Source organism: Corythoichthys intestinalis, chromosome 16 (assembly GCF_030265065.1).
Source record: "Corythoichthys intestinalis isolate RoL2023-P3 chromosome 16, ASM3026506v1, whole genome shotgun sequence".
NCBI lineage: Eukaryota > Metazoa > Chordata > Actinopteri > Syngnathiformes > Syngnathidae > Corythoichthys > Corythoichthys intestinalis.
Genome location: NC_080410.1, coordinates 51,304,036 through 51,320,626, shown reverse-complemented (window position 1 = coordinate 51,320,626; position 16,591 = coordinate 51,304,036). Strand labels below are relative to the sequence as shown.

At 39.1% G+C, this 16,591-nt stretch overlaps 1 protein-coding gene across 3 annotated transcripts in view; it reads left to right on the top strand.

The window, feature by feature from the left end:
* Nucleotides 1–16,591, top strand: part of si:ch211-51c14.1 (protein kinase C and casein kinase substrate in neurons protein 3) — a 32,720-nt gene that overhangs the window by 7,693 nt on the left and 8,436 nt on the right. For all 3 annotated transcript variants that reach the window (XM_057860592.1, XM_057860594.1, XM_057860593.1), the window contains exons 3-9: nucleotides 7,937–8,093; nucleotides 10,048–10,283; nucleotides 10,347–10,502; nucleotides 10,571–10,746; nucleotides 16,162–16,282; nucleotides 16,367–16,437; nucleotides 16,494–16,573. In XM_057860592.1, the coding sequence (XP_057716575.1) occupies nucleotides 7,937–8,093; nucleotides 10,048–10,283; nucleotides 10,347–10,502; nucleotides 10,571–10,746; nucleotides 16,162–16,282; nucleotides 16,367–16,437; nucleotides 16,494–16,573 (997 nt within the window). The remainder of the gene's footprint in view (nucleotides 1–7,936; nucleotides 8,094–10,047; nucleotides 10,284–10,346; nucleotides 10,503–10,570; nucleotides 10,747–16,161; nucleotides 16,283–16,366; nucleotides 16,438–16,493; nucleotides 16,574–16,591) is intronic.

Sequence of the window (16,591 nt, the reverse complement as noted above, 5' to 3'; positions counted from 1 at the left end):
TACAAAATCAATGCTTACTCATTTGACTGTTATAGGATCAGCAACGCAAAATAGCCCTTCAACCCAACGCTTTCCTCATCCGTCTCCCTCGCTCACCGCTGGACAGCGGCGAAGAAAAACTCACACAGCTCTTTATGTGTTCGTTCTTTAATCCAACAAAAAAACTACTCCACCGAGCGACATCCAAAAATGTACACAAAAGAGCAAATGGGATCCAAAAAACATATAGTGTAAAGAGGGAGATTAATCCAGAGAGTTAATGAGGTAAAGGTTAAAAAAATTGCTTGGGCTCTTATCCTCCTTCCTGCCTACTCCAACTGACTTGCCCAAACCACTCTCGCTGCCCATTTATATTGTACGACTTGACGTCACAAGCCCGTCTCACAAAACCAAACAAACAAATCACAACTTGTTTTACAGAACCAAAAACAAATGATTAACTGACATGAATCTCTAACTCTACGTATTTTAGGCACCTAAAATTGTAATTGCGACCATAATTTGGTCAGAGTTTGGTTGTTGTTTTTTTTGCACAGCCTGCAATCTTTAACCGACTGACACTGTTCCGAGTTCCAAACATTCCAAAAATTCACGCGACGCCAGCTCCCTGTCAATTAAAAATTATAAGTAACTGCAAAAATGTGGCCATTTCAACAAAAGAAGACCCGCTCATTTCCCATGACAAAAGCATTTCAGATTTAAAAATATGTCTCTTCCTGCATTTTATAGCTGTTTGACATAATTTACAACATGAAAACATCCTAGGAATCCAGCTACATAAAATTTGTGTATTTTTTGCTAAAAATGTATGATTCTACTTTTCAACAAAAATTTGATGGAAACCTCCCCATTTACAGTGTTATAAAAAGTATCTGAACCTTTAGGAATTTTCTTCCATTTCTACATAAAATCACCATCAAATGTGATCTGATCTTTGTCAAAATCACACAGATGAAAAAACTGTCTGCTTTAATTAAAACCACCCAAACATTTATAGGTTTTCATATTTTAATGAGGATAGTATGCAAACAATGACAGAAAGGGGGAAAATAAGTGAACCATCACATTTAATATTTTATGCCCCCCCCCCCCCCCCCTTTGGCAGCAATAACTTCAACCAGACACTTCCTATGGCTGCAGATCAGTCTGGCACATTGATCAGGACTAATCTTGGCCCATTCTTCTCTACAAAACTGATGTAGTTCAGTCAGATTACTGTGATGTCTGGCAGAACTCGCTATCTTTAGGTCATGCCACAGCATCTCTATGGGGTTCAAGTCTGGACTTTGACTGGGCCACTCGAGAATGTGTATGTTGTTCTTCTGAAGTTGATTTATTTCTGTGTTTTGGATCACTGTCTTGTTGCAACGTCCATCCTCTCTTTAGCTTCAACTGATGGCCTCAGGTTTTCCTGCAAAACTTTTGAATTCATTCTTCCATTAATGATTGCGAGTTGTCCAGGCCCTGAGGAAGCAAAACGGCTCCAAATCATGATGCTCCCTTCACCATGCTTCACGGCGGGGATGAGGTGTTGATGTTGGTGAGCTGTTCTATTTTTGCTCCACACATGACGTTGGGTGTTACTTTCAAACAATTCAAATTTAGTTTCATCAATCCACAAAATATTTTGCCAAAACTTGGCCATATAGTTGATGTGTGCACAGCGATATTGGACCGTGCCAATGATTTATGTGAGTCTTTCGCAGACACGCTTGGGTTCTTTTTTTTACCTCTCTGAGTATTCTGCGCTGAACTCTTGGCGTCCTCTTTGGTGGACGGCAACTCCTTGGGAGAGAAGCAACAGTGCCAAACTCTCTCCATTTGTAGACAACTTCTCTAACTGTCGATGGATGAACATCCAGACTTTTAGAGATGGGTTTTGTATTCTTTCCCACCTTTATACAAATCAGCAATCCTTGATGGCAGGTCTTCAGCTGTTTTGACCAAGCCATGATGCACATCAGCCAATGCTTCTCATTAAGACATTTCTTACCAGGTGTGTGTTTTATAGTGGACAGGGCAGCTTTAAACCAGTCATCAGTGATTGGGCACTCACCTGACTTAAAATGTTTGGTAAAAATTGGTTTCAATTGCTCTTTAAGTCTCCTTAGGCAGAGGGTTCACTTATTTTCCCCCTTCTGTCATTGTTTGCATGCTATCCTCATTAAAATAGGAAAACCTATAAATGTTTGGGTGGGATTATTTATAGCAGACACTGTATTTTCATCTGTGTGATTTCGACAAAGATCAGATCACATTTGATGGTGATTTTATGCAGAAATGTAAGAGAGAGAGGTTCAGGTACTTTTTCCATTTCACTGTATTTCCGATGAAAAAAATGACACAATATTAAGAGTGGCATGGAAAAACTACGAATAGTGGTGTCCTTACAGGGCATTCATTGTCTGCCATTGACAGCCGTAGATGTCCAAAACATTTAATGAGTTAATCTGATCAGTCTGTTTTAACAAAGGAATGGAAACAGAACCAAATGCAAGCGCGCGTGAGTGTAAACACATGACAAAATGTTGTCGACGCTCGAGGCTGCGGCGCCGTCCGAATCGACAAGGTGTTCTTTGTGCAAACGTAAATACAAGTCGGTCGGCCGACCTCAGCTGAATCCAGATTTTAAATGCAGATTCCACCCGATGGCATCGATTCCAAAGGCGGTCCAATGAAAGTTCTTTGTCCTCGTGCCGAACGCGGAAAGAAATTGGGGCTTTCGGCAACGTGACATTCATTAGCGACTCCCCGCCGGCCCCCTGCTTCTTTGTTTCTAGTTAGTTTGTTGGGAGAAAGGCGAACAGCAGTGGGCCTTCGAGGCCACTCTCTTTCCCTGATTTATCTTTAGGTACAGTTATACCTTTAATGTGTTTATGTCGCACCTTACATGATTTTTTTTTTTCTTTTTGATTGGCTTTATGGTGCTGCTAACATGTTAGCATTTGCCAACTGCTTTTGTGGCGTTGTTACCATTGGCCCTTGAACAGATTCCTCAGCTGGTTCTGCTTAGCAAAGGCACACAAATAGAGACACTTTCTTGCACACACGCACACTCGTTCATTCCCTTCAACTTTCTCTGTCTTTAAAAACTGCTCAGTCAGTGGGATTGTCGCTTTTTTCAATTTTTATTTTTTTCTATATAGTTTGCAGTCCTCTCCCTATTTATCTTAGTTTCATGGTCATTTCATGAAAAGAGACGACTTGCAGTGTAGATGACATTTAAATGAGTGCAAGAAGGCTGCCAGGAAACTTTGGATGGTGGCGTCCAAGCTCCACATCCACAAACCGGCCACACTTTTCCTCACTGTTCTGACTTTGTGTTCTTCGGCGTCCTCTGGTGGCCATCAGTGTAATTTTTTTTAATATACATACTAGGGCTGTCAAATGATTACAATTTTTAATCGAGTTAATTACAGCTTAAAAATTAATTAATCGTAATTAATCGCAATTCAAACCATCTCTAAAATATGCCATATTTTTCTGTAAATTATTGTTGGAATGGAAAGATAAGACACACGACGGCTATATACATACAACATACTGAACATAAGTACTGTATTTGTTTATTGTAACAATAAATCCACAAATGGCATTATTAACATTCTTTCTGTTAAAGTGATCCACGGATAGAAAGACTTGTAGTTCTTAAACGATAAATGTTATAGTTACAAGTTATAGTAATTTTATATTAAAACCCCTCTTCATGTTTTCGTTTTAATACAATTTTTTAAATTTTTAATCAAAAGTAGAGTTAATATAATAAGAAGAAGAATAAAAATAACAATTATAAAAATAGAGTGACCAAAGTCTAAGTTTTACGTGTATTTTGCATAGCTATTTTGATATGGAATGCCAATTCATTTTGCATTGCTGTTTAACTGTGTGTCAGAATAGGGCCTCATTACTATAGACTGAAGTGCTTTTCTTTTTGTGATTTTTTTTTTTTTTTCGGGCAAGATAGGAATATTATTTTTGTTGTGCTTTCACTAAACGATACTTATGTTTGTTGTGAAGGAGTTGCTGAAGCTTATGCCAATAAACGGCGCGGTCCAGAGAACACCTGTGTCTACTCGCCTTTACTGTATAACATATATCTGTACATATCTTACCCAAAATACAACAAGAGACCCATAATTGCCACTAAAAGAAAGAAAACTTACCGAAATATGTGTGGAGCACAAATAGCAATTTGCATTACATTGTGAATACAGCATAAACGTCTCACAACTACTAATTCTTCCACGTTTAGAAGAAATAACATGAGTATGGAACGGCGCTTCCCCCAAGCGGCCGGTGGCATTCTCTTCACTCTTAATGTCCATAAACGGCCTCATTGTAATCTGTTTGAGGCAATATGCGAGCGGGTCATTCAGTGTATGCGTTAATTGCGTCAAATATTTTAACGTGATTAATTAAAAAAATTAATTAACACCCGTTAACGCGATAATTTTGACAGCACTAATACATACAAATGTAGTCAATATTAGTTACCACCAGGGGTTAAATTGTACCGGATCCTACGGGAACAAGATCCGGCACCTCTTGATTTGGGCCTCCCTGTGTTCCGGGACTTATTTGGGCATATCCGGCACCTCTTGTGTATAGAAAATAATAAGAATGTAAAAACGTTTTTAAAAAATGTATAAAATAAAATTATAATATGCATAAATTCATTTACAGAACAAATCCCAAGAATTGCATGTTGTTTATAAAAATGTAACGTCATTTGAAATAGTCGGACATTTGTTGATGCACTGAAAAGCTGGACCAACAAATCAAGCCCCTGACATTAAAAAAAAAAAAAAAAAAAAACATTGGAAATTTGCAACATCTGGGGAGCAAGCAGCCAGGATTAAATGGTATTTTAGCATGCCCCCCCCAAATTTTACTGTCTTTTTTCAAAAAGAAGTAAGGTGGTTTAAACGAGTCAGAAAAGCAACAACCGGCAATGAGGGCAGCTGTAGCTATCATGCTAATGGGCAGGAGCGGGTGCAGCAGGAGGCTAGTGCCAGAGAAGACGGGGGGGATGAAACTCGCAAAAGAATTGGGTTTGTGTTATATTTTGTAATCTCTGATTTTTTTTTTTTTTTTTTTAACGTTGTACAAGTTAGACCTGTTGAGAAACTAATTGCTGACTGTGTACTGTAAGTCCCACCTGTTGTTATGTGGGCAATTGCCCGTGCTGTGCAGAGAATAGCCTAAATAATTGTAAATTGTTGTCATATATTTATACCATGGATTATCAGAAATTGAGGCTTGTAAATCCCTCAGCATGGCAAGTGGGCGTTTGTGTGTTGTTTTCAGCACCATTTTATGCGTATGTTCCGGGACCTGTGCCCGTCTCGTCATCCCTGCGCTGTCATATCTACTTTGTGTTCCGGCACCTCATGATTTACAAATTAAGCACTGGTTACCACATCAATACAAAATAATAAAGAGTCAACAAAATAATAATATACACAGTATAACGTAAATATGTGATGGATTTTTTTAAACGAGGGGTTAATTTTATTGATTCCAAATCTAATTGAAAAATGCAAAAATTGGAGGTGTTTTAGAGACCCTTTGTTTGTGAATAAATAACTTAGCATGAAGACTGCGGCTCGCTGCGCAGTTTTAATGGCTCGCAGCAAATGTTGAAAATATCATGGAATATGGCCCGCACGAAAAACGTCTTTTGCACTTCTCAATTTTAACACTAGATGGTACCCCGGTGCCTCTGCAAAACCTGACCAACCTACTGTATAGGAAACTATCAATTTCAGTATTTTCTTTTACATTAATCCAGTGGCGTCGTTAGGCTTATTTTAGGGGGAATTCAGCCCCCCTACAATATTCTTAAAACCCCCCTAAATCATTTAAATAATTAGTTTAAATCAATCATATAACCTGTAATTATTAACTTATCCCATCCCCCCCCCCAAAAAAACCCCAGAATGTTGATGAACTCTGGGAGGCATGCAAGACTGCTTTCTTTGATGTTCCTGATGACTTCATCAATAAATTGTATGAATCCTTGCTGAACCGCATGGATGCAGTCAGTGGCGGACTTGGCAATTTTGGAGCCTAAGGCGAACATATCCTGGGGCCCTCTTCCTGGGTCAGGGGTTAAAAAGGTGAGATGGGTGTGGTGGAAATATGTTCCGGTACAGTAGGACTGTCGACAACGACAAACGACAAATTTTCTCCTGATTAGTCAGCCAACTAGTTTTACGATTAATTAATAATTTTTTTATTTTTTACTAATTTCATTCATTCATTTTCCATGCCGCTTTTCCTCACGAGGGTCGCGGAGTTGCTGGAGCCCATCCCAGCTAACTACGGGCAGTAGGCAGGGGACACCCTGAACTGGTTGCCAGCCAATTGCAGGGCACAAGGAGACATACAACCATTCACGCGCACACTCATACCTACGGACAATTTAGAGTGTTCAATCAGCCTACCATGCATGTTTTTGGGATGTGGGAGGAAACCGGAGTTCCCGGAGGAAACCCACGCAGGCACGGGGAGAACATGCAAACTCCACACAGGAAGGCCGAAGCCCGGGATTGAACCCTTGATCTTAGAACTGTGAGGCAGACGTGCTAACCACTCAGCCACCGTGCCGCTTTTTACTAATTTAGCAATGAAATTTAAGTTGCTGCTTATTAATTCACAAACTATTTTGGAACACTTAAATTCTCTATTAAAGTACAAATAATCATGTAAATAACAATAATTAATCACAAATAAACAATGAGGTTAAATGCTGATAGCATTTACTAGTGCAAAAGAATGGAAAGTAAACAGATTCAGAACACTGACTTTGCCTTTCCAACATTATTCAAAACAATTCTTAAAAAAAAAATATCTAGCAATATTATTATAGTATACTACTATATATAATAGTAGTATAATAGTTATAATAATTATTCATTGCCAATTATATTTGTCATGAAGAGTGTCATTTGAAAGCTATTCTTCGTGTAGAATCTGTATTCTGTAGTATTTACTCAACATATTAGAATATTAATTCTGAAGTATGTGGGATTAACTCCAGAAATCATTATTTATATGACGAACATGACGTGCTTTTGCTGTTAACCAGCTGTTGAGTGTTATTGTATGACTGATTGGAACTGTACTATATTATTTCGCCACAGGGTGTGCTGTCGTGTATTTTATGTTCGGTGTAAAGAAGAAGAAGAAAGTTAAAAGAGGTATTAGAGGCCTGTTCTAAACTTCTCCCTCACCGCACTTTGGCTCTCATGGAGAGCACGTTCACTCATGTGTTCGAAATAAACGATGGCCGACGTGCAAAGTAGCAAGTGAGCTGTAAAAATAGCGAGCTTAGTGGCGTGAAAACCGCGGGAGAGCTAAGTGAAGCTAACGAACAGCTAAGCAGAGCTAAGTGATGCTTCGAAGCTAAGCAACTGATACTCAGTCCGTCGTCGTGGAACAGTCCATTGTAGTGCGTGTGTGTGTGTGGGGGGGGGGGATAATATAAATGCAGCATTAAAATGGCTTTCTTTTTTGTTTTGTTATTTGTTTGTTTGGTATGCTGACATAATTATACATGATGAAGAGGTGGGGGTGCTGCTGGCTCCGGTGGCCCAAGCCGTTGCTCGTTGGGGCAAGGGCAGCTGGTTGGGTGCCCCCTACTGGTTGGGGGCCTAAGGCGATCGTCTACTTCGCCTGAATAGTAAATCCGCCAATGGATGGAGTCCTTCAAGCCCATGGAAGTCATACAAAATATTCAATTTGGATCTCACAGCACCTCTACTTCATTCGCTTTTGTTATGTAGCATCTTTTTTTATTTGAAGTACATTTTTTGTTCGCCATCAATGGCAGCCAATGAAATAACACTTTAGGCTACTAAAAATCCATCCGACACCCCTGATCTAAGTCATCCTGTTCATGTTGGTTTTTTTTTTTTGTTTTGTTTTTTTTTAGCCGGGCAACTACCAGCGCACGGTACGGCGGACGGAGGACGCCTTTCAGGCATGTGGCGACCTGGCCACGTGCTTCCTAGAGCGAGCCCGAGTGGAGCGTCAGTACGCACTGCAACTCAACGAGTGGAGCAACAAGTGGAAGCCCCACGTGGACTCAAGTAAGTTAATGCTTCTCATTAACTGAATGGGGTGAATGGGGGTCAGGGCTACATTTTTTCACAAAGATAAACCTAATTAATTGATAGGCAAAATAATCAATGCAAAATACATCTGTATTGACTTATACTAACTTTCATATGTATTGGTTCAGGTGATACACTGTTCAATTCAAACCTTTTTTATCAAAAACTACTAAAGAAACACTTCCAGAATAAAAGTCTGGATTGAATGAGCAAATTTATATTTCAATATTTGAACATAGCTCAAATTATATTAAAATACACAATAAATACAAACTTGTTTATAATCTCTTAACTATCCAGGAATGCAAAAAATAAACATTTGTCTTAAGACCACTCAACATTGTTGATAAATTAATATAACATATATATAAAAATAAAAATATACATTAGAAATAACGAGGGCTGTCAAAATTATTGCGTTAACGGGTGGTAATTAATTTTTATAATTAATCACGTTAAAATATTTGACGCAATTAACGCACACACCCCCCTCAAACAGATTAAAATGACAACACAGTGCAATGCCAACTTGTTACTTGTGTTTTTTGGAGTTGGCGCTTGGGTTCGACTGATTTTATGGGCTTCAGCACCCATGAGCATTGTGTAATTATTGACATCAACAATGGCGGGCTACTAGTTTATTTTTTGATTGAAAATTTTACAAATTTTATTAAAACAAAAACATTAAGAGGTGTTTTATTATAAAATTTCTATAACTTGTACTAACATTTATCTTTTAAGAACTACAAGTCTTTCTATCCATGGTTCGCTTTAACAGAATCTTAATAATGTTAATGCCATCTTGTTGATTTTTTTGTTATAATAAACAAATACAGTACTTATGTACCGTATGTTGAATGTATATATCCATCTTGTGTCTTATCTTTCCATTCCAACAATAATTTACAGAAAAATATGGCATATTTAAAGATGGTTTGAATTGCGATTAATTACGATTAATAATTTTCAAGCTGTAATTAACTCGATTAAAATTTTTAATAGTTTGACAGCCCTAGAAATAAAACATAAAACCTCTTAGTCAGGGATAAACAAAAATAAAATAAAAATTCAACCTTCCTTCAGGTAAGACACTACTGCTTTTATCCACAAGCACGGCCAAACTCAACAAAAAATTGAAAGCTCCTTCGGGCTGCTTTAAAACCACATACATAAAATAAAAATGAAAATTGGGGAGAGAGGGATGAACCTTGATTCACTAAATTTCTCACAGTTTAATTAACGTTAACAGTAGAAAATACATACAGGAGGACACATTTTTCTAAGCAGCTTCTTACTCAAGTTTTGCAGGTTAGCAAAATCACGCAGTTTACAGTTGATACAGGTCGGCCTTTCAGTAGCAAAATTAGTGGTGTGTTCCCCACCTCTTTTTACATTAAATTCAGTGGCTGCAGCTGGTCGGGAAAAAAAACTTCATGGGGCTGGTGCTGTGGGTGCGTGTGTCTGTGTGGGGGGACGGGGTCCAAGTCATCAGCCAATCAAACGTGCATTTGAGGGGAAAAAATGGACTGGCACACCTAGCAGTAAAAAGGGGTAAATGTAAGTCTGAATATAATGAAATTAATTCACTTAATAATGGTAGGGTCAGTTCTATCCTTACAACATACTGGGAGACAATTTAAATGACCTCAATAACTTAACTCATTATATAATGCAAATAAGGTTGCTTAAAGGTTCGTGGGGACATTTTGTGCATCCTGAAAAGTTGGTAGTGTTGTGTCCCTACTGTCCCTATGCAAACCTACGCCCTTGGCTGAAAGGATTGATCGATTAACTCAATTAGAAAAAGCTTCAAATTCAATTTTTGCTGCTTCGAGGATTCGTTTAATTAGAGTGGCGTTGTAACGGTTTGTTTAGAAAGTGTTTGCATTTAGTGGCAACAGTGAATTTGAAACTCCTTCCTTTCGCACAGGTCCTCTCTACGGGTCCCTGCTGAAGGCCTGGCAGACTTTCCTGTCGTCGGCCGACCGTCTGGCAACTCTGCACGCGTCCATCTGCCGCTCCCTGGCGACCGAGGATGCCGAGAAGCTGAGAACCTGGCAGAAGGACGCCTTCGCCAAGAAGATCTTCGGGGGTTTCAAGGAGGCCCAGGACGCCGAGACGGGCTACGCCAGGGCGCAGAAGCCTTGGACAAAACGCCTGAAAAAGGTCAGAAAGGGAGAACGGGTTTTGTAGCTTGCCCGACGTGATTTTCGGCGTGCGTGTGATCAGCTGGACAAAGCCAGACGGGCGTACCACAAGGCGAGCCGCAAGGAGCACGCCGCCCGGGAGCGCGAATCCCAGGCTCGAGCCAATCAGAACGTGGCGGCGGACAAGCAGAAGAAGATTCAGGAGGACCGAGAGGCGGTCCAGCAGGAGACCCTCAAAGTGAGGAACCGCCACGAAGGCTAATGGGGTCGTCGGAAATGAAGTACAGTGCTCTCACTTCTACGCAGGTGCGAGCCCGCTACGAGAAGGTGCTGGAGGAGACTAATCGCTATGCCCCTCGCTACATGGAGGAGATGGAGGCCATCTTTGAGCAGTCGCAGGACGAGGAGCGCAAGAGGATGGTCTTTCTCAAGCAGGTCTTCCTCTCCATCAACAAGCACCTCGACGTCACCGCCAATGACAGGTAGCCACGCAGGGGTTCCTGTTAGGCAGTGTTGTTTTTGGCAGCCCTTGTAATTTTAGTCTTTTGGACAAAAATACTTGTCATATTTTAGTCATTTCCAAATGTTTTCATGTTCATCTAGCTCGCTGAGCTGGCTGTCTACTTAGGATTTAGCTCCAATGTCATGGCGAGGACAGTACAAAGACGTATAATGCAAGTTTTTGGATAGGTATTTTGAGATTTAGGGTTACTTAAAGGGTTAATTCCGATTCTCTGGTTACGTTGCCACCGTAGGAACGGAACTCGTTCGTAACCCACGGATTACCTGTATAAGGCTATCCCTTTTTTGCTGCTCCAGACATTTTTTGTTTGTTTGTTTATTTGGTCCAATATTGTTCGTTCAACATTTTAGGTTGCCGACCCCTGAGTTAGGTTAAGCATTTTGTATCACAGTGTAAAAGAGCTGGGAATAAATTCTTATACCGTATTGGCCTGAATATAAGACAATGTTTCTTGCATTGAAATAAGACTGAAAAAGAGGGGGTCTTCTTATATTGGCGGTCTAGACAGTATACCCATTCATGACACTAGATGGCGCCAGATATCATTGAAGCGATGTTCTCTCATGACAGATCTCAGCTACTCTCAAGTTGAACCAGTTTGCATTGTTTTAATGCAATGTTTTTATTTATTCAGATTTGTTTCAAGACTACAGATACAGTTAGACCTCACTTTGATGTTTATTGCAGTTATTGCAATTTTGTTGTTTTATCACAATAGATTGGTTTATTTATATTTCAAAAACCAGAAGCCATTCATTTACCAATGTGATTGCACTTTAGTTTACATATTTAAAGGTTCAGATATTAAGATTTGAATGAGGCAAAATAGCATGCTTTTTCTCTCAAATATGTTGTTATAATCATTTTTTTTTTTTTCAGATGTACTGCAACTATTTTCTGTATAAGAATTAATTTGGTGCTCAAACAGTCTTTTTTCAAACTTGAGTCTTGAAAAAGAGGGGGTCGTCTTATAATCAGGGCCATCTTATATTCCGGCCAATACGGTACATTGCAAGTAGAGGCGTGCAAAATTTCCGATTCTTAGATTATTCGTGATTCGGCCGTGGAAGATTCGAGAACGATTCACAAACATTCAATTTCCGATTATTGAATTATATCAGGTAAAGCAGAACTAAAACACAGTCAGCGCGGTCTTCAGGATGCAGTGAGGAACAGACCGAGAGCAAATATCATGTTCGACTCATGCCGCTAGATAAAAAAACAAAAATACCTGACTGCGGCCGACAGCTGGTTCAAACAACACCCAGCTGCTAGTTGCTACACACATACGGCCACATACGGCTATAGTAGATATCACATATTTGCAGAAGTAGATGCTAAATGACAGCAACGGCGGTGTTAGAACATATTAAAAGAACTAGATGCCAAACGACAGGCTTGCCGTTTAGTAGTTGCCGCGTTGTTAACAGCCGCCATCTTAAAGCAGTACACTTCTCTAGAAGGCTCTGTTGTAGCGAACCTAATTAACTTTTTATCTGAAATACTCCTAAATCAGCAAAATCTTGACTTGAATCTATCTTTAAATAATGAAACAGTTTTAAAACTTTGACATGTTGTAAGCAGACAAAAAGGAAATTATGGAATAACGGGAGCAATTTTATCAAGTTTAACGGTTGATTCATATCATTAAATTAATTGAATGTAGTTTAAAGCTGCTGATACAGAATGGGGACTTGAGTATTTTATTTAATGTTTTTAACTGTTAACTTGATACTTAAATATTAGTTTTGTTTAGCCTAATAGGATTTTTAAAACTATTTTGAAACTAATGTACAAAACATTAAAAGGGGGGGTTTGGGTGACATCAATAATCGATTTGCAATCGAATCGGAGCCTCTGAATTGTAATCGTAATCGAATCGTTAGGTACCCAAAGATTCCCATCTCTAATTGCAAGTATAATTCCGGGCCTCCAATTGTCCTCCAAAAATATATTTATTAACGAGATATACTGGACTGTCTCAGAAAATTAGAATACACAATATTCTAATTTTCTGAGACAGTCCTGTACATTAATCCACCATTTAAAGCAGGGGTGTCCAAACTTTTTGCAAAGGGGACCAGATTTGGCGTGGTAAAAATGTGGGGGGCCGACCTTGACTGACGTCCTTTACATAGAACAATATACAGGACTGTCTCAGAAAATTAGAATATTGTGTATTCTAATTTTCTGAGACAGTCCAGTACACGCATCAACACCACCAACTCGTATTGTCTGAATGCTTAACTAACCACTGTAGTTAATGCTTAACTACAGTATTACAGTACGGTAGTACAGAAAAAGTATCTTAACCTTTTGGAGTTTCTCACATTTCTGCATAAAATCACTACCCAATGTGATCTGATCTTTGTCAAAATCACACAGATGAAAATAGAGTGTCTGCTTTAACTAAAACCACCCAAACGTTTATAGGTTTTCATATTTTAATGAGGATAGCATAGAAAACAACCACAGAAGGGGGGTAAATAAGTAAGTGAACCCTCTTCCTTAAGGTGTTTACTGATTGATCCTTACACTCTAAATAAAACTTGTAGCGTTAGCGTAGCATTCGTGTTAAGATTAGCTTTAGCATGGCAAGCATCCTCTTAAACTATCACTTGTTTACATCTCGTCATGACGTTCTGGTGGGTTTATTTATTTGAATGATGAGTGTGTAAAATCTAGTGCTGTCAAATTTATTGCGTTAATAGGCAGTAATTAATTTTTTTATCATGTTAAAATATTTGACGCAATTAACGCATGCACGGACTGACCCGTTCATGCGTTACCTTAAACAGTTTACAATGACGCCGTTTTAGCACATTGAGAGCGAAAAGGCAGAGAAATGCAAGTGGACACAGGGGTTCATTGGACCGCGCCTTTTATTGGCTTAAGCTTTGGCAACTCTTTCACAACAAATATATGTATTGTAGCGAACGACGTGGGGAAGAATGACAGGAGACGATCTTTTTCTCAACACGCTTAATTGAACACAACGCAAAACATACTGTATACCATTTGCAGCCACCAGTGACAGTCATGGTTGCCCAACTTCCCATCATGCATTTGGGCGGAATAGTTAAGTTGCTACAGTATAATTTAGTGAAAGCACACCAAAAATAATTTTCCTATCTCACAGGAGACAATCTTTTTCTTAACACGCTTAATTAAAAACAACGCAGAACATACTGTATACCATTTGCAGCCACCACTGACAGTCATGGTTACCCAACTTCCCATCATGCATTCGGGCGGAACAGTTAAATTGCTACATTATCATTTAGTGAAAGCACAAAAAAATAATATTCCTATCTCTCAAAAAAAATAATGTTCACCAAAAGAAAAGCGCTTAGCCCGTCTTCGCCCCTCCCTCACCTTCTCTACTGCTGAAACCCTCATCCATGCCTTCATAACCTCCAGACTTGACTACTGCAACAGCATTCTCTTCGGTTCTCCATCCAAACTCATCAATAAACTACAATATATCCAAAACTCTGCTGCACGCCTTCTCACCCAGACCCCCTATAGGAACCACATTACCCCCGTCCTCCACAAACTGCACTGGCTTCCTATTTCATACAGAATTCAGTTCAAAATCATCCTTCTCACTTACAAAGCACTCAATAACTTGGCCCCGCCCTACCTCACAGACCTTCTCTGTCCCCACACCCCTTCCCGTCACCTCCGCTCTTCTAACAGAAACATCCTCGCACCGCCCAAACAAAGAACACACCGAACTAGGGGGGACAGAGCCTTCTCCGCTGCCGCCCCCTCCCTTTGGAACTCACTCCCAAAACCCATTCGTTCATGTTCAGACCTTCCCACATTCAAAAAACTGTTAAAAACTCACCTTTTTAAACTCGCTTTTAACTTATAATTATTTTCTTGTTTTGTTCTGTCCACGTTGTTTGCTGTTTCTGTTCCTACTGTAAAGCGTCTTTGAGCATTGGTAAAAGCGCTCTACAAATAAAATGTATTATTATTATTATTATTATTATTATTAATGCAAATCGAGAAAAATTAAGAGGGGTTTTAATATAAAATTACTATAAATTGTACTCAAGTTTATCTTTTAAGAACTACAAGTCTTTCTATCCGTGGATTCCTTTAACAGAAAAAATGTTAATAATGTTAATGCCATCTTGTGGATTTATTGTTATAATAAACTAGGGCTTTCAAACCATTAAAAGTTTTAAGCGAGTTAATTACAGCTTAAAAATGAATGACTCGTAATTAATCGCAATTCAAACCATCTCTAAAATATGCCATATTTTTCTGTAAATTATTGTTGGAATGGAAAGATAAGACACAAGACGGATATATACATGCAACATACGGTACATAAGTACAGTATTTGTTTATTATAACAATAAATCAACAAGATGACATTAACGTTATTAACATTCTCTTAAAGCGATCCATGGATAGAAAGACTTGTAGTTCTTAAAAGATAAATGTTAGTACAAGTTATAGAAATTTTATATTAAAACCCCTCTTAATGTCTTCGTTTTAATAAAATTTGTAAAATTTTCAATCAAAAAATAAACTAGTATCTCGCCATTGTCGATGTCAATAATTACACAATGCTCATGTGGTGCTGAAACCCATAAATCAGTCGCACCCAAGCGCCAGCAGAGGGCGACAAAACACCGAAAAACACAAGTAACAAGTGGACATAACACTGTGCTGTCATTTCAATCTGTTTGAGCGGGGCATGTGCGTTAAATGCCTCAAATATTTTGACATGATTAATTTAAAAAATTAATTACCGCCCATTAACGCGATAATTTTGACAGCCCTAAATAAAAACCCTCTTAATGTTTTCGTTTTAATAAAATTTGTAAAATTTTCAATCAAAAAATAAACTAGAAGCTCGCCATTGTTGATGTCAATAATTACACAATGCTAATGTGGTACTGAAACCCATAAAATCAGTTGCACCCAAGCGCCAGCAGAGGGAGACAAAAAACACAAGTAACAAGTGGACATTACACTGTGCTGTCATTTTAATCTGTTTGAGCGGAGCATGTGTGTTAAATGCGTCAAATATTTTAACGTGATTCATTTTAAAAAATTAATTACCGCCCGATAACGCGATTATTTTGACAGCCCTAGAATAAACACAATACTTATGTACAGTATGTTGAACGTATATGTCCGTCTTGTGTCTTATCTTTCCATTCCAACAACAATTTACAGAAAAATATGGCATCTTTTAGAGATGGTTTTAATTGCAATTAATTACGATTCATTCATTTTTAAGCTGTGATTAACGGATTACAATTTTTAATCATTTGACAGCCCTAGTAAAATCATGAAAAGAAGTGCTGCTGGACACTGCTGGAATAATATGTCACGGTCTCTTTTTGTACAGCGTGAAGGAAGTTTACAGCCAGCTCCGCGACACGGTGGCGGCCATCGACGAGCACGAGGACCTCCGCTGGTGGAAGAACACGCACGGGCCCGGCATGCCCACCGACTGGCCGCACTTCCAGGTGCTTCCCGCCGAAAATGAGCGCAGAAGGAAGAAAAACCAAGTCAATTCCGGGGACGAACCATTTTTTCTCGTGACGTTACAGGAATGGACGCCCGAGAAAAAAAACAAAAAGGGGAAGGAGGTGTTTGAAGACAATGCCACCTTAGAGAAGAGGTAAAAATAATTAAAGTAGCCATGATGGCGAGACGTTCAATGACCTTTTGATTTAGCGCGATGATTGTCGGCGTGAGGGTGAGAGCGTTGTACGACTACGTCGGCCAGGAGACGGATGAACTCTCCTTTAAAGCCGGTGAGTGTTTTAACTTTG